This window comes from Herpailurus yagouaroundi, unplaced genomic scaffold (genome assembly GCF_014898765.1).
Source record: "Herpailurus yagouaroundi ecotype Mexico unplaced genomic scaffold, PumYag 29, whole genome shotgun sequence".
Classification (NCBI taxonomy): Eukaryota; Metazoa; Chordata; class Mammalia; order Carnivora; family Felidae; genus Herpailurus; species Herpailurus yagouaroundi.
Genome location: NW_024412377.1, coordinates 42,669,507 through 42,691,047, shown reverse-complemented (window position 1 = coordinate 42,691,047; position 21,541 = coordinate 42,669,507). Strand labels below are relative to the sequence as shown.

Below are 21,541 nucleotides of genomic sequence, written 5' to 3'. Positions count from 1 at the left end.
GGCCTCCCAGATATTTGCTCTTGCAGATCACAGGCTGGAACTGGAAGTGACTGCAGGTGGTCAGCGCCCCATCTTAGCGCTTCCCAGTGCCCGCCAAGAGAACACCGTCTCTGATGAGTTCTAGAACATTCCTAGAACAGCAATGAGGGGCCCCAGGGCACCCTCAGCACACCTGAGCCAGGCACATATGCTGTCTCCCAGGGCCCCCCACTGGCCTCCCCGGGTCAGGGGTCCATGCACACAGAGGTCAGCTGAGAAGGGGAGCAGAACACTGAGTGGGGGGGGGGGCCCTGGTTCCGGCCTCCGCTCCGCCACGTTCTCACCACAGGACACAGCCCTACTACCCCCTGCCTCTGCAGAGCAGTGGGCCTGCCAGCCACCCTAACGGAGCCACGCTGTGTCACTTGCTTCCCATCAGTTGCTCATGTTCAAAAATGGGAAACTTCTCACAAAAATCCTCACTCCCAGCTTGTCTTGAAAAGCCAGGGTATCCAGCAACCTGGACCCCTACTTCTGAGGGTCAGCCTCCCCCGAAGACAGGCACGCTTTGTTCTCTAGTGCCCCACGGTCCCCACCACTGACCAGCCTCTGCAAAGCACGATCCCGCACCCCGCTTCCCTGCCTGCCGGGCTCTGCAGGCACTGGATTGTCACCTGCTAGGGCGTTCTGGGATTCCAGGCTGGGGTTCTACTCCAGTTGGGGCTGACGTCTTCCTTGAGCTGCCCACTACGTCGCCACGGACCCCTCCAGCCAGGTTGTTCCTGGTCCCCAGTCAGTTCCCACTGCAGCCGGGCCCGGCTGGGGTCTGTTCTGAGCCAGGGAGATCTGAAGTCAACGAAGGAATGGGGCTGGGGGCACTTGGGGGGTTGGGTCTGGGGGCGTTTGGGGGCTGGCGCTGGCGGCAGAGGTGGGAGAAGGGTGATGTGGCAGGACAGCCTGTCTGGTGGCAGCGGAAATGGGAAAAGCGGGACAGACTGGAAGATGGGACCAGGGAGGGCAGACCAGGAACCGCAGGCCCAGGAGCAAGGGGAAGTGAGTCCTGGAGGGACTGGAAGTGAAACTGGTGGGCTGCACAAACTCCTGGAATTCTCCAAATCCAGACTGGGAATCTGGGAGAAGAGAAACCTAGACTTCTAGGATCGCCTATTCTGGACTCCCAGGACCCCAGGCTGCACCCAAGAGGCTGGGCAAGGAGTACTCACAGCACCTTGGCCCGGGGCCTGGGGTCTGTCCTAGAGAGAGCTGGGGGGCCTGGAGAGTGCCCTCTCCTGGGCTGGGGCCACTGTGCTGGCACCAGGGGCCTCTGTTAGCAAGACTGGAGCCTGCCCCCAAGAGTGTGGGAAGAGGCACCTTGAACTGTGAAGGCCATTCTTGTGCCCTCAGCAAATCAGCAAACCCATCACTCTTCCTCCACCTACGGCCCCAAAGAGGGGCAGGAGGGGGCCTGTCTCTTTGTTAGGGGAAATTTATTAATATCCAAAATAGGCAGCGGCCTTTTCTCCCACCCCCAGTCAAAGCCTTTGCAAACACCTGGGCTTCGCATTTGAAAGGCCCTGGGACTCTTTTATGTGGCAACGTCCTGCCAGGAGGGGGTGGGTCGCACCAGCCTGGGAAACTCTGGGCCCCTCCCAACCCTGGTCTTCTAGCTCCAGCTGCACCTGCGGGTAAGGCTGGGAAGCAGCTGGAGGGGGAAAGGGGATGGCCTCCTGCCTCGCCTGGGTAGTCTTGAGCAAGTCTTCCCTTTCGGTGGGCCTCAGTTTGCCCAGATGTACAAGGGGGGCAAAGCTGTCTTCAAGGGCTTCCTCCTCTTCATCACCCTTCCTCAGCCCACCCACCCACCACGGCCATAGCACAATGGCAGAGCAAGTGTCAGAAGCCGGGGGACCCGGGGAAGCAAACAGCTGAGCCTCGGTTCCTTCCGCCGTCCAACGGGAGCCGGAGAGCCCCGGGCTGCCCACCTCATGGTTCTCAGCGGTAAGGAGAAGGGGTGAGAAGGATGAGCTCCTTGGTGTTTATTGACAACAAACGGACGGAACATGGATGGGCTGGGGAGACAGCAGGAGAAAGGGCACAGAGGCCGGCCTGCTGCACGAGGGTGCTCCGCCCCGCCGGGGAGCACCGTGTGGGCAGAAGCTCTACTCAGGCATCCGCACACCCCACCCTCATCTCTCCGGGGGGAGTGGGGGCCCCAGGACAGCCCCTCCTGTGCCGGGGACTGAAGATGCCAAGGCCTCTGGCCACGGGGCTGAGGAGTCGGCTGCCCTGGGCTCGCTGGCTCCACCCTCCATGCCTGGGCCCCGGGGACCCGCGACCCGGAGCAGGGGTGGGCAGCATCAGGACCAGACAGCCACGTGTGCGGACCATCTCCAAGCCTCTTAGTTGCCTTGGTCGTCCACAGCCAAGGCCAACTTCCCAGCAGTGCCCGGAGCTGGAGGAGACAGTGAGGGCCGCCAGGACAGGGAGAAGGGAATGCAGGGGCTTTGGGTCCTGACTAGGACCCCTCACTCCCACCTGTCCACTTGTGTCCTCTGTCCTAATCATGCCCAGGGCTCCCTACACCAGAGGGCGGGGGTCCAGTGTGGGAGGCTGCCGGCCCTTTTCTGGGGGGGAGGGGAGCGTGGGGTCCTCTCACTCAGGCCACCGCCCCTCTTGCCTGCCCTCCACAGTCCTGCTTCCTCCGCCCTGTCCCCTCGAAGCCACCCTGCACGCTGACCCTGAAAGATATTCTATCAAAAGCACACCCAGATCATGCAAACCCCTGCCCACCCCACGTCCCTCCTCCCCCTCCCCCTCATTCGTCATTCCCACCTGGACCCTGCTGTAACCTGGGAACACTTTGGTGTCTGCCCGGGGCTCCAGGGGAGGCACGGGGGTTACACGGGGGCCTCCATCCCCTGCCCTCCTCTTCCTCTCTCCCTCCCAACTTGCCCCATCCTGCAGGGCCTTCAGGCCCCACCTCCTTCAGGAAACCTGGTGGGCACATGAGTCCTCAGGGGTCCTTCTCCCACCTGACTTGCTAACCCTTGATGCCTGGGGCCTCGTGGGCCTTGCCATGCCCTGGGCGTCCCTGCCCAGCTCGGATTCTGGCTGTTCGAAGTGTATGGGGAGCCTCCCCTAGAAAAGAGAGGAGTCTGGGCCCTGAACGGAGATGAGAAGATGCTCCCACCTGCCACATGAGAAAGGGAGCAGGTTTGCCAGCAGGCCTGGCGTCCAGTCCCCTCCGCCATGTGACCTTGGGCAAGTCCCTCCTCCCTGGCCTCAGTTCATCCATCTGCGAAATGAGGGCTGAGCTCTGAGTGGGTTTGTGTGCACGCGCGGAGAAGGTAGACGGAGGAGAGGCAGAGGCCACAAGAAAGGACTTGCACGGGGGACCGGCATCACCCGGGGCAACCTCCCACGGCCTCGGGGCCTCTCAGAGCCCCAGAGGGCACAGCTACCCTTTGCGGCCGGGCAGGCTGTCCGCCTGCCTCCTGTCTCACATCATAGACTCCTCCTCCTCAGCGATCTCGCGGTCCACCTCGATGGCAGTGTTCTCGAAGCTGGTGATGCCCCCGTACTTGCGCATGTGCACCATCAGTGGCTTGGGTGACTGGCTCCCCACGAGCGTGGCCACGTACATGCCAGTCCGGTTCTCCTCCAGCGATGGGCCCCAGTCCATGGTCGGTCGGCTGGCCTGCTGGAGCCGCTGCAGCAGAGCAAGGAGAGCGGTGAAAACGGCCGGCGCTCGTGGTGCAGTGCTTCCTGGGGCCGGGCACCGGGCAGAGACCTCACCACGGCACCTGGATCAGTCCGCGCAAGAATCGCAGGGGGCCCGGGCGGTAGCACCTTCCCCGGGGGAGTGAGCCACACGCCTGGATGAGAGTCCTGCTCTGCTGTCACGAGCTGGGTGGCCTTTGGGCATGGAATTTAAGCTTTCCATGCTCTGTTTCCTCCTCTGTAGCTGGGGGATCATGATGCCCTCACGGGCAGGCCCTGAGACGCAGCACTTAGCAGGGTGCCGGGAACAGGGCAAGGCCCAGTAAATGGTGTCTGCTGTGACTGCAATGCAGGAGCCCACTCTGGGTGCCTTCCCCTACAAATGCTGAGTCCTAAGGAGCTGGGCAGTTTGGGAAAGGGCCAAGAAGCAGGAGAACTGAGACAGGACTGTCGCTGACCTTCCAAGTGTCTAACATTTGGCCTCGCTCTGACTCTGATGTCTGACCTTTCCCTCTCAAGCCCCAGTTTCCATGGGAGGAGGGAGGTGACTAAGACAATGACTAAGTCTGGACGTTCCAGGGTTCCTCCCTTTTCCAACTACATTCCCAAAAGCCTTCTGCCTGAGCTGCAGGGAGAAGAGCCCCAGACCCTTGAAGGCAGACGGACAACCAACATCAAGTGGAGCCTTGCTGGGTGCAGATTCAAGGAGGATAACGTGTGCAGTGCCCTTAGCCCGCGGCCTAGCATGGCTCCATACTCAAAGCATGGTGACACTTAACTGTTGTAGAGCACGTCACCCCACTGCTCAGAAACTTGCCAGTGGCTTATCATCTTACTTAGAATGGAACCCAAAGTGCTCACCACGGCCTCCACGTCCTGGCCCCTGCCTGCCTCCCTGACCTCAGCTCCGACCACTCTCCTTCTGCCCTCACCTGCTCTGATCCAGTCTCGCCGACCCCCTTGCTGCCCTCAAACATGCCAGCCCCTCCTGCCTCAGGGCCTTTGCACCGACTGTCCTTCTGCCTGGAATGCTCTCCCCTTCCAAAGCTAGATAGATCACCTTGTCGATTTGGTCAGGGGTCTGTCCCCACACACACCCCCACCCCCCTGGGAGGTCTTCCCAGACACCCTGGCCAAAATACCACCTTCCATCATTCTCTATTCCTAAACTTAGGGTTTGTTTTTTGTTTTTGTTTCTGTGTTGTTGGTTTTTTTTTTTTAAGTATAGTACTTGCCACTACCTTTATGTATTTGTTTGTTTATTGTCTGTCTCCCACATTAAAATACAAGCTCCCTGAGAGCAAGGACTTAGGTCTGTTCCCAGCTGCACACTAGTGCCTAGATCAAGACTTCCTGACCTGAGAACTGTGGACGTCTCGGCCTGGAGAGTCCCTGCGTAAGGGCTGTTCTGCACACTGAGGATGGTTAGCAGATCCCTGCCCTCTCCCCACTGGATCCCGGGAGCATCCCCTGTGCACACTGTACTCTTACGATAATCAAAGTGCCTCCAGACATTACCAAATGGCTTCTGAGGGCAAAATCGCCCCCTTGAGAATCCCTGGTGGGGAACAAAACATTCACCATGTTCCAGCCTTACGCTAAATGTGGGCTTCTTCAGTCCTTACAGAGTCCCTGGGAAAGGGGCATTATGACTTTCATCCTCTACTCCCACAGATACTATCTGGAGGTAAAGTTCAGCAAGGTCGGTCACCTTGGCCAAGCTCACACAGTGGTCATCCTGGGGTTTGAACCCAGGCAGTCTGATTCCATCCTAAACTTTTAGAATACTCTGCTTTTCTGCCCCTCACAGTTCTGAAGATGCTGCCGAGCCTCTTTTCTTCTCACAGCAACCCTTATGGGTAGGTGTCACTGTCCTCACTTTAAGGAGAGAGAAAGCAAGGTTCAGAGAGGTGTGTTAACTTGCTTAGGGTCATGCAGCTGGCAAAAGGCAGACCTAGGATTCCTCCTAGTGTGTCAGTGCTAGAAGCCCTGGTTTCTGAAGGTGGCACTCCGGACCTGGACAAGTCCTCTGCAGTGCTGACCCCACAACAACATGTCCCCGCCACCTGGCTGTCTCCTCCTTTCCTTTGCGGACACCCTGGCTGTCACGAAAGGAGACAGGTTTCCTTTAGAGGTACAGGTGGGGCTCCCGAGGTTCAGAGAAGGCAAGGCATTTGCTCCTAGTCACACAGCAGTTGGAGACAGAGAGGTGGCTGGACTCCAGGACTAGCCTGTGGTCTGGGTGGTGCAGTGATTTCTGCAGGGGGAGGGCTCTGAGCCTCTCTCTAGGTGGAGATATGAAGGTGGGGTGGGGGACAGCTGAGGTGCAGTGGAGCTCTATGGGAGGTGGGAGAAGTAGGGAGCTGGCGAGCAGGCTGGGGGTGGTGTATGGAGGGGCACAGGAGGCTCGATTTGTCACCAGTTCCGGTGGTGTAAATATTCCCACCAAGGTCAGTTTCAAGTTATCGATGGTTTAACAACTGGCTCACAATATCCCTGAGTATTTAACAATTAGCTCTTATGAACCAGCACTAGCTGGCTCTGTTTGGGGGTCCGTAGGCTCTTCCCAGGCCCTAGTAGCCTCCCTCAGCTCTGCTCACTATGACAGCCTCTTGCCCCCAGAGGACTCCACACCCATGGCGTCAGAAGTCCCGAGAGTGTGATGAGGCTCAGAGAGGGGCAGAACATTGCAGTGGTCACACAGCATCACAGCACACCCACTGGCCCACTCCGCTCTTCTGAGGCCTGCAGATCCCCGTGCCCAGACAGCTTGCATTCTCTGTGCTTTCTAGATCTCTTCACACAGCCTGGCGTGGGCAGGGCTCCCACCATCAGCCCGTTCTCAGGCCACCCGTGGGCTGCAGCAGGGAGAAGAGTGACAGTCCACCCTCTGGGGTCCCTCAGTGTTGCCTTCTGACTTTGAGTTTCATAGGGAAGCTTTGGGCTGGTGACCGGAGTCTGGGTCCTGACCTCTGCCCGACTCACAGTGGGACCCTGGGCCATTCCCTTGTCCTCTCCCCAACACCCGTGGACACTGGCCAACATCGGTGGTCTCTGGAGTGTGCTCCCCCTCAGAGGCCTCGCGTGGCCCCGGGGGCCACAGGGCAGGACCCGAAGCCCCTTGAGACTGCCTTACCCCAAGCAGGATTCATAGCTCAGGCTACTGGCTGGAAAAGCCTGCAAGGCCCTGGATAAGGTGCTGGTGCAGATGTGTTCTGTTCCAGCAGGTGGGCCCGGGGCCGGGCCACGGGTCGGGAAGACCAAGGGCAGACTTACCTCCCAGAGCGAGCCCTCCTCCCGGAGCACGGCCACCAGCATGCCGGCTGGGATCATGAGGCAGGACAGCAGGCCCATCAGGATGCCCAGCAGCTCTGCCCAGGCTGGGAATCTGTAGCTGCCGTACTCTGAGGGCTGGTACTTGACGATGCTGTATACCAGCAGGGCCTGCAGGCGGGGGCCCCAGCATCACAGTGGGCTTTGCACAGGCCCCAGGGCTTGGGGTAGCCCAGGTCTGAACTACCCGAAGGCCTGAGGGAGCCCAGCTCAGAGCCACCCAGTGTCGGAGATAACCTTAGCTGTGCAGAACCTAAGATGGTCCATCCTCGGAGCCTTTGCAAGGCCTGAGACAGCCCAGCTCTGAAGCACCCAATTCCTGAGACAGCCTGTGCCTGAACTGCTTCATTTCCAAGGCCAAGAAAGCACAGACACAAGCAAACACACGAGCCTCAAAGCCCCCGCCCTAAGGCCCCGAGGCCTGAGAATGCCCCACTCATTTTGCCAACCAAATGCAGGGCTAGGGCCAGCCCGGCTACAACAGCTGGGGACATCAAGGGGACGGGAGTAGACCAAGATCCTGGTGCCCACCCACCCCTCAGCCCTGACAGAGGCCCACTCCAGGGCCAGGGCAGCCCTACCAGCCTGAGTGCCCAGGGCGGGGCCCTACTCTCAGCCCCGGGGCCCCAGCCAGCAGCCTTCTTTCCCACCCATTACCAGAAGCGTGGCCGGGGACAGGAACAGCCAGCAGGCCCTGAAGTACAGGCCCGGCTTGAAGCCCAGCATCATGTGGATGTCCCGGCAGAACCTCTGGATGCCTGCACGGGGGAGGGGAGGAGAATGGCCCCACCAGCAGCCCCTCCTCCACCCCAACTGCCCCGACTGGAGACCCTGGCCCTTGGGACCGGGGACCCAGCGCAGGCGGGCTCCAGAGTAGACTCCCACCCTCCCAAGGTGGGGAGCCTCAACGCCGCCTCCCGTGGCCCCTCTCACCATACACCCGGGTGACGGCGAGGCACGTGGTGATCACCACCACCATTAGCCCGAAGCTGGCGCTGTAGTCGTCCAGAAGCACCAGCCAGTACATGCCCCCCTGGAACACAAGTCACAGCTCTGGGGTTCCCTCACCCCGGTCTTGCTCCCTGCTGCGACCCCTTCTCCAGGCAGGAGGTGGGCAGGAAGCAGCCAGGCCAGCGGTGACAGCAAGACGGTAACAGTGGGACGGCCGTCTACCGCCAAGCCCTTTACACACACCATCCTATCTGAGTCTCACAACAATCCTAGACGTAGACCCCCATCTTATTGGTGGGAAAACAGGCTCTGGGAGGGGAAGCCACTTGTCTTGGGGTCATTCAGCCAGAGCAGGAACCAGGCTGGAGGCCAGGTCTTTTATACTTCCAAGCCAGGACTCTGGGTCCTAGACCGAGCTGCCCTCGGGGAGAGTGCCTGGGGTGGGCCAGCTTCCTCCCGAACGGGAACAAGCCGGTAGCCCAGGGAACGATCACAGACATTGCTGCGGGCACCTGCCCCTGCCTCACCCACCAGCTGCCCACCCACCCCGAAGCACCACTCACGTCGGTGGTGAGGACCAGCCCCATCAGGTACATGGCCACGCAGATGAGCCCCGAGAACACAGCCTTCTTGGGCCGCAGGTAATACGGGAACTCGTCTGTCACAGCTGTCACAATGGTCTCCAGGAAGGCAAACTGGGGGGCGGGGGGAGGAGGGTCAGAATTCTGCCCCCCTCACAGCACACGTGCACAGACACCCCCAGAGGTACACACAGACACATCACACGGATACATCACGCATAGACACAGCACACACAGACGCACACGCACACAGTCGCACATCTCACACAAAGACACACATCGCACATGGACACACACAGACGCACACACCTCACAGACACAAACACACACCACAGGGGGCCCACTGGCACGCACGAGGCTCACCTGGCTATCCAAGCCAAGAGTCAGGAGCATGAAGAAGAAAAGGAAGGACCAGAAGGGCGCCAGAGGCAGCATGGTCATGGCCTGCGGGTAGACGACAAAGGCCAGGCCGGGGCCTGGGCCAAGGGCACAAAGAGTCAGCAGCCTGGGGCACGGGGCAGGCCCCCCACATGCACACTCAAACACACGCGGTCGCTTACATCCACCGGGCCGTACTAGTTCAGCCAAGCCCAGAGACGCACGCTATCTGCACACCTCTAACACTTAACTCCTAGGACGCAGGCCGGTGCGTTGTTGGTGCTCAAGAAACACAGATTGATAAAATAAATGGATTAACCGTGAGTGTGTGAGAGGTGCCTCGGTGGCTCAGTCGGTTGGTCATCCGACTCTTGATTTTGGCTCAGGTCAGGATCCCAGGGTCGTGGGATCGAGTCCCACACCGAGCTCCATGCTGACGATGGAGCCTGCTTAAGATTCTCTTCTCTCTCTCTCTCTCTCTCTCTCTCTCTCCCCCTCTCTCCCTCTCCCCCGCTCTCTCTCTAAAATAAAAAAAAAAAAATGAGTACATGAATAAACCCAAGACCCAACATAAAACCTCACTTGCACACACTTACGTATACCATCACTGACACAAACAGTCCCACTAACACACACACTTAGACACGTCCACTGGCACCAGACACTGATTCGCATCCTCATTTGAACCCTCAGTTCACGTGCACACAGACCTCTTGACATAGGAAATGACTCACTTGGACAAACAAGGCAAGTTACTAAGACGTGATCAAACATAAGACACTCTCGCACAGAAATCCATTTATCTCCGGACTCAGGTTGACGCACACCCCCTTTGCACTTGGACACCCAGAGACCGGCAAAGACACACGCGTTCGTGTGCGCGCAAACCCACACACGCACTGGACAAATCCATCCGCGACCTTGCCGGTCTGCGCTGTGCTCCCTGGCCCAGCCCCAGCCAGAGCGGTGCCCCCCTCCCCCGCCCCGCCCCCTCACCCACCAGGGCTGGCCGGCCTGCCCACCTGCTTTGGCCACTTGGTCCACAGGCACACCCAGCTCCTGAGACATGTAGCCCAGCACGGAGAAGATGGCGAAGCCAGCCAGGATGCTGGTGATGGCGTTGCCCAGAGTGACGATGAAGGTGTCTCTGCCGGGAGAGGTCCGGGCACAGAAGTCCAGGCCAGAGTGAGCGGGCCCCGCCCTCACCCCAGGAGGCCCGCCCTGGCCAGCCACTCTCCTCCCTGCTCTGGCCTCGAGGGCTCTGAGGCTGCACTGACCTATAGATGTTCTGGTGAAACGTGTTGTAGGAGGCAAAAGTGAGGAGACCCCCGAAGCCCACACCCAGGGAGTAGAAGATCTGAAGAGCAGCTTCGATCCACACCTGTGGCAGGAAAGGGTGCAGATGGAGAGCAAAGAGAAGGGGCCGCACACCGTGGCGTCCAGAGGGCCAAGGAAGGAGGAGGAAGGAGGTGGAGTGAGAGCGAGTCGGCAGGTCCAGGGATGGTGCGGTAAGGCGCCCGGCTCACAGGTGACACGGGCTGGGAGCAAACCCTGTTCCAGCACTTACACTGCAGGACTGGGGAAAGTCCCTTTCCGGGCCTCAGTTTCCCCATCCAGGATCTAGATGATCGCTAAGCTTGGTCCAGTTCTGAAGGAAGTGGCGTCTCACGTAAATTTTCAGTAGATTCATATTGATAGTAAGCCCATTGGAACCCCTTTCCCTCCTCCCTGGAGTTGGAGGGACCCGGATTTGATTCTAGCTCCCCACTTTCTAGCTGTATGGCTTAGGCATGCCACAGCTTCTCCCTGAGCCTCGGCCCCTCCTCTGAAATGAGGGTGATGGTGAGGACTAATGACCACGTATGTGCAAAGTGCTAAGGCGTGGTCAGGCGGGCATCCGTTAATAAATGAGAAGTGTTAAAGCCGTGGGTACCATTGTTTCCATAATTACAAATGCCCTCCTTGGGGTGTGGAGTCAGATCTGGGCTGGAATTCTGGCTCTGCCACTCCCTAGCCCTGTGACCTTAAGCTTATCACTCTTTTGGGCCTCAGTGTCTTCATCTGTAAAATGGATGAATAATGTCTTCCCTTTTTTTTACATTTCTTTTTTAAGTTTTATTTATTTTGAGAGAGAGAGAGAGCACACACGTGCTCGCACGGGTTGGTGGGGGGGCAGACAGAGATAATCCCAAGGAGGCCCCACACTGTCAGCGGGCACCATGAGTGCAGAGCCCAAAACGGGGCTTGAACTCAGGAACCAGATCATGACCTGAGCCAAAATCAAGAGTCAGACGCTTAATAAAGTCAGAAGCTTAATAAAGCCACCCAGGTGCCCCTTAAGGTTTATATATTTTTTTAGGACTCTACATCAAATGTGGGGCTCAAACTCATGGCCCCAAGATCAAAAGTTGTATGCTCCTCTGACTGAGCCAGCCACGTGCCCCAGAATAATGTCTACTTCACAGGATGGTGAAGAATAATAAGTGAAAAAGACACACAGTGTTGAGCACAGAGCCGAGCCCAGGGTCTGGTAGCAGGGGCCCATCACATGGAGGATTCCTACCCCCTTCTTTTTTTTTTTTTTTAACGTTTTATTTATTATTGAGAGACAGAGAGAGACGGAGCATGAGCATGAGCATGGGAGGGGCAGAGAGAGGGGGAGACACAGAATCCGAAGCAGGCTCCAGGCTCCGAGGTGTCAGCACAGAGCCCAACGCGGGGCTCAAACTCGCAAACCGCGAGGTCATGACCTGAGCCCAAGTCAGATGCTTAACCGACTGAGCCACCCAGGTGCCCCCCCCACCTTCTTTTCCCCAGGGGCGCCCTCTTTCTCTTCCCTGGCTCAGGCCTGACCCCTCCCTCTTATGCGCCAGCCCCGAGGGCCTCACCTTGGAAGACAACAGATGGTGGAACTGAGGGGTGAGATAGAACTGGATGCCCTTCCAGGCCCCTGGGAGGGTGACTCCTCGGACCAGCAGCATGAGCAGGATGAGGTAGGGGAACGTGGCCGTGAAATATACCACCTGAGGCACGATAAGTGGGGAGGGAAGGCAGGGGTGACCTTCCTTCCACCCTGCTCCTTTTCTAGAAGTCCCCATTTTACCCAACTCGCCTTCCCCAATCTTTGGGTAGGCCAAGATGAGAAGAGCCATCATTCATGATGCTTTTCTTTTGTTCCCTGCGCCCCTCCCTCCACACATGGATCCCTCAGCAAAGTCCTGTCGCTGCTTCCCAAGGAGTCCCTGACCCACTCACTCTCTCCAGCTCTGGAGTGCCCTGGTCCAGGCTGCCTTCGCCCCCTTGCCCGGAAGCCTTGCCTTGCAGGGGTTATGAGCGTTTCCCCTCCGATGCATCCACCCCCCGTGCCCCTAGCCCAGGAAAGCCCACCTTGCGTGGTCAGCAGCCACTGCACATTCCCAAGCTCCCCTCCATCCTGTCTCCACCTGTTCCCAAACCTCCAGCCACTTTCTCAGCAAACGCCAGGTCTCAAGCTCGTCACTGTCCCGACTTGCACCATGATTGTTTCTCCCCTCTGTCTCATTGGTTTCTACCCTACCTTTCTAGTCTTTCTTTTGGTTCTGTTCCTCGTGGGCGACACTTCCCAGCACTTTGCACAGGGACAAGTTCTAATTTATAAATGAGTGAATAAACCACTCAGAAGGTTTCCAAGTCTTTCTAAAACAGCTTCATGGTCCTTCCCACCCTTCATAACCTCAAGTGGGCATCCGTGGCTTTGTCTGCCTCGCATCCATCTGGCCTCCTTCAGACACCAGTCACCTGACTTTCCCTAGCTGGGACTGACCCCATTCCCAGCTCCAGAGGTGGGCACCTGACCAGACCCAGCCAAGCAGAGCACCCCACCCTCCTGGCCACAGTGATCAGTTCAGGGATGGGAACATGACCCAGCCTACACAGTGAGACCCAGTTCTAGGGTTTTTGAGAACTGGAGCAAGGGAGAACCTTTCACCAAGCAGGTAAGATACAAAGCACTCCTGAGAGACCAAGAGAACCACATTCCTGATAACATCCTTTGAACCCCTAGACCCAGCTATACCTGAAGCACACCCTCTGGACTTTCCAATCGAGTGTGACAACTGGGTTCTGGTCAGTTGCCTCTGACTCATACACCCACCTTCCAAACATTCAACAAACACCTGTGGACGGAGCCTCTTCAAAGTGCCAAGCACTGGGTCAGGATGCAAACTTGAGTAACAGATCAGTCCTGTCCCTGGCAAGTTTCTAGCCACTGCCCACCCTTACCGCCACATCTTTCTTCCTCCCCCTTCCCAATCCCTAGCCAACCCCCCACCCACCCCCCCACCCACCCCCCGCCCCTGCCCCTGAACTTTTTCCCAGTAGGAAGTCTATTCATCCTCTCAGGCTCTGTCCATGCCCTGCCTCCTCCGGGAAGTCCTCACACCTCCCAGCCCCTCAGGCCTCTAGGGCCTCCCAGAAGGCCCTACCTTGCCCGAAGACTTCACACCCTTGAGGATACAGAGGAACACGATGACCCAGGCAAGCAGCAGGCAGAGGCAGAGGTTCCAGCGGATCTCCCCAGGACTGCCAATGCCCCGGCTGCCTTGGATGTGGAGAACGTAGCGGCTGTGGGGGATGGAGATTTGAGAGTCCTCTGGTCACCCTGCCACACGCCACACACGCGGGGCAAAGCCGCGGCCAGCAAGGTTCCTATCACTGTTGTCACCAGCATCAAGATTGTCCGCCAGCATTTACTCAGCATGATTATCCAACAGGCTGGATGGCACAATCGTACCTTCTTTCCCTTAATCCTCACAGTGACCCTCAGAAATATATGACCAGACCCACGTCAAAGGCAGAGCATCAGAAGCCAAATATATTGGGTAAGGTTGCACAGCTGGTCACTGAAGAGCTGGGATTAGAACCGGGGTCCACCTAACACCAGCACCGGCACTCGGCCTTCCAGGTGCACGCCGAGCCCCTGGGGGACGCCGGCCCATCCTCGCCCCCTCCCTGCTGCCGGCGCCTAGGGGCCCGCGGTGGCCTGACCTCCAGTACTCCTCGCTGGGGCTGACGGTGCTGGTGAGGTTGAGGGGCAGGGCTCCATTGCCATCCTTGGAGCCTCTGTGCTCAAGGCAGAGGTCTGTGTTCCACCAGTTGCCACAGTGTTCCCAGGGCAGGTTGCTGGTGAGGGAGGCGAAGAGGTAGAAGAGGACGTAGGCGATGATCATGTTGTAGTAGATGGCCACCAGGCCTACGATGAGCAGCATGGCCGCGCCGGCACCTGGGGGTGGGGGAGTGGGGGCTGCCCTCAGGTCGAGGCCTCCTGCAGGCCAGGCTGTGTGGCCTCCGGAAGCCATCCCCTCTCTGAGCTTCATTCCCCTGTCTGCCTAGAGGTTGGGGGAAGGGGGCAGCCTCCCTGCCTCCCCCAGGCCCGGACCCCTCCTGGGACGATGACGCTTCACCTTTGAAGAGGGGGCTGATTTTCCAGACGGCCAGGGGTCCCAGGCTGGAGAACTGGCCCAGAGAGAGCTCGAGGAAGAAGAGGGGGATGCCACAGATGGCCAGCATGAGGAAGTAGGGCACGAGGAAGGCACCTGCGAGGGGGAAGGAGGTTGGGGAAGGTCTCAGGTGGGTCAGCTCCCCTAAAGCCCAGCTCCGGCCCCGCCCCTGCCCTGATGGCAGACACCTGCGACCCCACGGAGCACTTCTCATGCGGACTGGGACTGTCCTTTTATACCAGCTCACTGAGAGCCAAGGGGGCTGGTGGGGATCTCCCCACCTCTGCAGCCCCAGGGCCCAGAGGAGGGCTGGGCCTCGAGCAAACACTGAGTGAGTGAACGAATAAAGGAGTGAATTCCCTGCCGGAGAAAAGTGCAAACGCCTCAGTATGGAAATGAATGAACACCCTGCAGAATCTGGCCCCAATCTGCCACGCCCCCTTAGATGCTTGTGGCTGCCACGGGCCATCCCGTGTGCCCAGTATCCCTCCCCATTTGCTTCTCATACCGGTAGCTGTCTCCTTTAGAGAACTGCCCACCACTATAGGGCTCTGGGAGGACTGTCACTCACAACAGCCACCCCACCCCACCCCCTCAGATGTATTTATCCTAAGCCAGGCCAGTTCAAGACCTTCCCTGCGGTCCTATATGGATTCACTCAGAGAGAACAGTTCTGAGGATAAAGTCATTCCAGAGTTGTCTGTGCCACCCCCCCCCCCCCCCAGCCCAACCTCAAGGAAGGAGCCTGTCCCAGCAGAAAATGAGGTGAGCACCCAGAGAGAAACAGAATCAGGAACCAGGGAAAGGGAGAGCCAGCAGAACTGGGGCCATTATCGAGTTCCTAGAGCATCAGAGGCCAGCTACAGTCCCACACTTCCTGGTCACAGCAATTCATCTTTTCCTTGCCTCATCTACTCCTATTTGGATTTCTGTCGCTCTGCCAATAGGTGTTTCTTCAATGAGTTTGGCAGAAATGGGAAGGAGGCTTCGAGGGCGGGTGGGAGCACGCTGGCTCTCGAGAAGGCAGAATGGAAGGTGGAATGTTGGGTCGGCCACCAGATGACCTTGGACAAGGAACCTGGCCTCTCCAAGCCTTGGCTGTCAGATCAGGACAATGGTGCCGCCCAGGAGGGTTGTCGTCAGGGTTAAGTGAGAATACCAAGCCCGGGGCCTGGCAGATGGTGAGTGTTCATCCCCAGCTACTGTTAATGAGACATCGAACAGTCACTTGATGGCGAAGCAGGGACGGCGGAGGATTTGTTGAAGATGGGGGAGACTTCACGTATGCAGTCTGAATGGAAGGAACCAGGACAGGAGGGCGGATCGAAGATTTGAGAGTGAGAATGACTGATGGAGTGAGGTCCTGGCGGGGGTGGGGGAGAAGGGGGGGATGGGAGAACTTTGAAAGCACAGTGATTGCTGAGAGGCAGATAGAGGCTGCTCTCAAGAAGTGGAGGAAGCCTCTCTGCCCATCTCTTGGGGTCCGGGAAGGGCCAAGGCCTTGGGGGAGAGCCGAGTAGGTATCCACACTGGGCATGAGGGAGACGGAGGAGGGGATGAGTGATGAAAAAAGACAAGGCAGAGGGAGCTCGCTTCTCCCAGCCCCGTTCAAAGTCCCAGTTCAAAGAACTGAACTGCTTTCATTTCTGCTCAAGGTCGCAGGGGAGATGGTGGCCAAGGCCACTTAAAACCTCACTCCACCCCCAGCCGTGGCCCACTAGCCTAGACGCCCCTCAGGCAGGCCCTCGGGCCCCTACCTCCTCCGTTGGTGTAGGCTCGGTAGGGGAAGCGCCAGACATTCCCCAGGCCCACGCAGTAGCCGATGCAGGACAGCAGGAAGTCCAGTTTGCCTGTCCAGTTCCCCCGGTCCGCGGCAAAGTCCACATCCAGGTCCACGTCCCCCTGGTCACTGGGGGTCATCAGTAGGTCTGGGGTAATGGGCTGCCAGTAGGAGAGACCAAAGGGGTGAGGGAGAAAGGTGAGGCCAGGGTAGCACTGTGATGCCTCCGCCCCCCTAAACAAAAATAAGAATATAAAATCAAACAGGTCCAAATGCAAAGACACTCTCCTGCTTGGGAAAATCAACCGCTCTTGCCTGGGCTCACGTGGTCCTACGCAGGAGCGTCTCTGGGTTGCAGGGAACTACAAACGTATGAGGCCAGCAGGATGGCTCAAGCACTGAGAGCTACCTGGGTCTCAGTTTGGTTAGCACAGAGGTCAGATGAAGGGATGGTCCTATGTTGATGACGATGTGACAACGATCTTAATGACAGTTACCGTGGACTGAGCTCTTACTACGCGCTCCGCGCACTCAACGTTTCACCTGATTTCATTCTCAAAATAACGCTACGAGCTGAGTAAGTACTGGTCTAAGCGCTGCTTCACTCATGAGGAACATCGAGGCTCACGGAGGTGTCATGATTTTATGCGACTGGCTGGTGGAGAGCTGGGTCTCGGGCCCAGAGCTTCCTGACACTGGAGCCCGTGTCTTCAACTGCTGGTGCTGGCCTTTTTTAAAAAAAACTGTTTTTAAATGTTTATTTATTTTTGAGAGAGAATTAAATTTCTTTAAAAAATGTTTATTTATTTTTGAGAGAGAAAGAGAGTCAGAGTGCAAGCGGGAGAGGCAGACAGAATCCAAAGCAGGCTCCAGGCTCCGAGCTGTCAGCCCAGAGCCCCATGCGGAGCTCGAACCCACAAATGGTGAGATCATGAGCTGAGCTGAAGTCGGACGCTTAATCGATGGAGCCACCCAGGTGCCCGTGGTGCTGGCCTTTTGTTACTCTATCCTGGGCACCACATTTTAAGAAAGACATAGGTTGGAGCATGTCCACTGGGCAGGTGGCCAGACAGGACAGTGTTCAGGAGAAGTAGTCACAGGAGGACAGGGGAGAAGTAGGGGCCCTTAGCATAGAAAGAAGAGGCCTTGGAGGGAACACGGGTTCCCCTGAGGGAGGAATTGAATTCATTCTCTAGTGGCTCAGGGAGGCCTATGGAGTGCTGTGAATCTTAGTTCACGAGCAGAAAGAGGCTACTGAGTTTTGGTCTATCTCAGAAAGTCACAATCTTCCTGTCATTACAGGAGAGATACGTGCACAGAGGGGAACGGAAACCAGCGGTCCCTAAGATCCCTTCCTGCAATTTAAGGAGGGTGGGGAAGTGCACTGGGCATTCTCCCTTCAGACTGGGGCTGGGAAATGGAGGTCCTCCTCCAGCCGCTTAGAATGCTGGCCCTGGGGGTGAGTTAGCCTGTAGGGGAGCCCAAAGATATCAGGATAACTATCTACAATTCAGAGAGCAGTCCCCAAAGTGTCTCCTGGAATGGGTCAGAAGAAAGGGACAGCCACACCCTTCCTGCTTGCCTCTGAAATTCAGACCCTTGGCAGAGAAGAATGGAGCTGCAAAGAAGGCCGATTATCAAATCTCATGGTTTTGAGAGACGAGAAAGGACGCCCTGTTTCCTGCTCAGCAGTGGTTATAGGAAAACAGTGATATCTCTCGACTGGGAGTCAGGAGACTACAATTCTAGTCCCAGGTCGGTGCCACTTCACAGTGTGACTTTAGGAAAGAGTTTTCTGAGCCTTGTTTCCCCATTTAGACACAGAAGGCATTGACTAAATCAGTGTTTCCAAAAACACATCCCTTTGGATGTTCACAGGTGCTCAGCGGCAAAAAGGATTCTTGAGGCAAAGGAGTTTCGGGAGGGATCGTCTGGGTGGCTCAGTTGCTTAAGCATCGGACCCTTGATTTCGGGTCAGGTCATGATCTCATGGTTTGTGAGTCTGAGCCCCGAGTTGGGCTCTACGCTGACATGGCTGACAACGTAGAGCCTGCTTCGGATTCTCTCTCTGCCCTCCCCCCGCTCCCGCTCCCCCCACTCCCCAGGCCTGTGTGCACACTCTCTCTCTCAAAATAAATAAGTAAACTTAAAAAAAAAAAAAAAGAAGAAGAAGAAGAAGTTTGGGAAACACTGGGTTAACACAAAGCAAAAGTTTTCTTTACTGTAGGACTTGTCAGATCCTTTAATGGACCAATACCCACTGCAATTCTCCAAATAGGGACTAGAACAGACAGTATTCTGCAATTCTATTTAAGAAAATGGTTTTAAGAAGCTAGCATGCTGAGCTTTATGCAGAGAAGTGTAGGTCTATCTATTAGTCTTCTGGTTCTAATGGTCTGTGAGGGAGGCTTCACCAGAGGCACTTACAGTGGTTGAAGACCAGATCAGGTCCTAGTACAGGGACTCAGTAATCAGTTATTGATGAGATACTTCCCCCCCACCCCCTCAAATTCCCCTTCCCGGCACCAGCCAAGTAGGCGTCTACACACAAACTGGGTGGTGACAGAGGAGGCTTTGCAGGGATAAAGACGGGGAAGGGAGAGTGCAGGTGTCACAGGACTGGAGGTGTCTGGCTGGCTGCGGTGACAGGGGCGGGGCAATGGGTTCAGGTGGCAGAACGGGGGTAACAGTACTGAGGTGACTCTCAGTGACAGTGGCGACCATAGTAATGATCCTGCCTGAGGCTGGCTGTTGGCCAGAGGGCCAGCGGCAGCAAGGACAGCCTGGCATAATTATGGGTGATGGTGATAATGAGGAAGAGCGTGAAAAAGCCCTTTCCAGTAACTGGGCTTGCGGTGATCTCAGACATGCTGGGCTGAGGGTAGCAGTGGCCCCCAGACTGATCTGAAACTCACCCCTGCCCTCTGATGCCCCTTTCCACAAGGTCCCTCCCCAGCTGGGTGGGTACTAGCTCTCTGGAATCACTCCCTGCCAGGTGAGCTCCAGGAGGTATGGAGGAGCAGCTAGTTAACATTGGCCCCTGAAATGGGGTAGTGTGACAGGCCAGTCACCCTGTGACCACCCCCCAACCCTGTTCAGGCCAGCTGGCAGGAGGGCCCAGTAATGAGGTTCCTCTGATCTCTCCTGAGAAGCTGCTGCCCTTTCTCTGCTCACAGAGCAGTCCCGGCTCTCTGTTTCCATGGTGACAAGAGTTCCAAGAGCAGGATGCTGCCAGCTCTTCTGTCCCCCACCTCCTCCGATCAGAGGGAAGCCTGCTCCTGCTCCAGGGACAGGGGATTGGGTCCTCCAAAGATGAGCCAATCTCAAGACCACCTGGAGCCCCCAACCCCACCATGGATGAATCCCAGGAGGCTGGCACAAAGAGGATGGGACTGGCTGGGAGACAAGCGACCAAATCAATGGGGCAGGGTTGGAAGCTTAATGAGTCGCTTCACACTTCCGCCTGTGTGTGAAGCTCCCACCCCCGGTCCCCCCCCCCCCGCCGCCTATCCGGAGTCACGCAGAAACAGAATCGTGGGTTTGCCAGACCTGCACCCCCTCTTTTAAGAACCAACAGATGTAGGTCACTAGCAGCAGCAGGGGCCGGAAGAGGTTAGCCTGCCCCAAGCCAAGGCTCTCACACCTTCTTCAGGATGCGAGAGACAATAGAAATGTGGAGTCCAACTTCATCATTGTGCAGATGAAGACACTGAGTTTCAGGGAGGGAAACAGACAAGCCCAAGGTCAAACAGCAAGTTAAGGGCAGACTAAGACCTGAACCCACCCTCCCTGACTTTCAGCCCAGTGCTCGTCTCTGAACACCGCTGTTCCTTTGCTGATACCTGGCATTCCTCACTCCCTGCCCCATTCACCTTGAGACCCAAGGAGGGGACACAGAGGCCAGGCTGGCCCCACCCCTGCCCTGTTGGTCCTAGGCCACTCAGCCCATCTTTAGGAAAGCAGCTAGCTGCATCTCCCACATCTGTTTTTGCCTTGTCTATAAAGTGGGGCTAGAGAGACCTGGCCCCCAGAATTTTGGAGGATTACATGAGATAAGGCTTTACAGACTATGGCTATTTACATACTGTGTGGTCTGGTGGCAGTGGAGAGGGAGGAAAGGAAAGGAGAGAGAGTAGGAGAATGGAAAAGAACGGAAGGCAGGGCCCAAGAAGACCCAAGACACACACTGATGGCCCCAGATGCAGGGGCAGAGAGTGTGAATTAGCAGGGGGGGGGGGGGCAGTAACACCAGCCCCTTTGAGTTCTCTCTCATAACTACACCTACCGGCCCTGTGGGGTCACCACATCCCCCACCCCCCACCCCCCACTCTTAAGCCCAAAGCGAGAAAACTTGACCCAACAACACAGGCTCCTCAGGCCGGGAGGTCTGACCCCACAGGAGGAGGTGGGAAGGGGCTGAGGTCCGGGCCCAGGGCTCCAAGAACACAGATTTGCCCACCTCTCTCATGCCAGCCTCCACCCCACCCCCGTATCCCTTGGGTCTCCCATTTCCTCCCTCCCTGCCTTGGTCTCCTGCCAGCCCTGCAGTGGGGCAGCCTGGGGTCTTAGCAGGGAAGCTAAAGCCGGTGGGGAAGAAGCAGGTGGTGGGTCCCCGCAGGGCAAAAGCGCGGGCAGGAAAGATAGCGTCCCCCTGCTGGCTCTCCGCCGCTGCTTCAGGGTAGAGCGCACCCGATGAGGACCAGGGCGGCTCCCCGCCCCCCACCCCTGTAATTAGTCCAGCTCAAGGCTGGCCCTCGGCTATTCTTACATCCCCAACCCCAATCAGCCCCCGGAGGAAACAGGCGGGGGGCTGGAGAGGGGCGGGCGCCTGGCCCCAGCCGCCCTACCCCACGCCTCCTGGGGTTTCAGACACCTGTTCGAAGGACTCGGCCCAACGAACCTCGGTCCCCTCACACACATCCAGACCCCCAGATGGGGAAGGCCGTGTTGCCAACCCTCCTCCCAACCGCATCCCCCCCACCCCCTGCCCCAGCAGACCGCGACCCCGCCCCTCCTTGCCATCTAGCTCAGCCCGGACTCCCCCAGAACCTCGCAATGGTCCAGGCGCCCTCCCCGACCCTCCCGGGGCCTGGACGGGGGGCGGGCCTCTCTCTGCACTCCGCCTTCAGGTGTGCCCCCGCCCCCGTGTGCGCCCCCTCGTCCTCGTGCCCTACCTTGCGATGGTGAGCTCCCTGGAGCTTCTTCATCTTGGAGGGCGGGTTACCGGGGCTTCCCGGCTTGCCTTCCCCTGAGAGCAGAGAGCGAGCGAGGGAGCCAGAGATCGCGCAGCCGGCCGGCCGCCGCGACTTTGCCCCGGCGGCTCCCGCGCACCGGCTGGGGGGGGG

General features: G+C 57.8%; 1 protein-coding gene across 2 annotated transcripts; it reads right to left on the bottom strand.

Moving 5' to 3' along the window:
* Positions 1-1,995: 1,995 nt before the first annotated feature.
* SLC6A7 (solute carrier family 6 member 7) lies at positions 1,996-21,535 on the bottom strand. 2 transcript variants are annotated; one of them, XM_040497640.1, is made up of 14 exons: positions 21,371-21,403; positions 16,174-16,357; positions 14,381-14,512; positions 13,965-14,199; positions 13,403-13,541; positions 11,828-11,962; positions 10,217-10,320; positions 9,962-10,086; positions 8,925-9,037; positions 8,544-8,675; positions 7,963-8,062; positions 7,687-7,787; positions 6,973-7,140; positions 1,996-3,685 (listed from the first exon to the last, which is right to left on the bottom strand). In XM_040497640.1, the coding sequence occupies exons 1-14, from the start codon at positions 21,401-21,403 to the stop codon at positions 3,476-3,478; spliced, it is 1,911 nt and encodes a 636-aa protein (XP_040353574.1). In that variant the 3' UTR covers positions 1,996-3,475. The 2 variants fall into 2 exon arrangements, with proteins under 2 accessions (XP_040353574.1, XP_040353584.1); XM_040497650.1 differs by lacking the exon at positions 8,925-9,037 and having other exon boundaries at positions 21,371-21,535.
* Positions 21,536-21,541: the final 6 nt, after the last annotated feature.

Coding starts and splice junctions, on each gene's coding strand:
- SLC6A7 (XM_040497640.1), bottom strand. CDS start 21,403: ATGAAGAAGCTCCAGGGAGCTCACCATCGCAAG. Junction 10,087..10,216: donor TTTCACCAGAACATCTATAG/GTCAGTGCAGCC, acceptor CTCTCCCGGCAG/AGACACCTTCATCGTCACTC. Junction 8,676..8,924: donor CTCTTGGCTTGGATAGCCAG/GTGAGCCTCGTG, acceptor CCCGCCCCCCAG/TTTGCCTTCCTGGAGACCAT.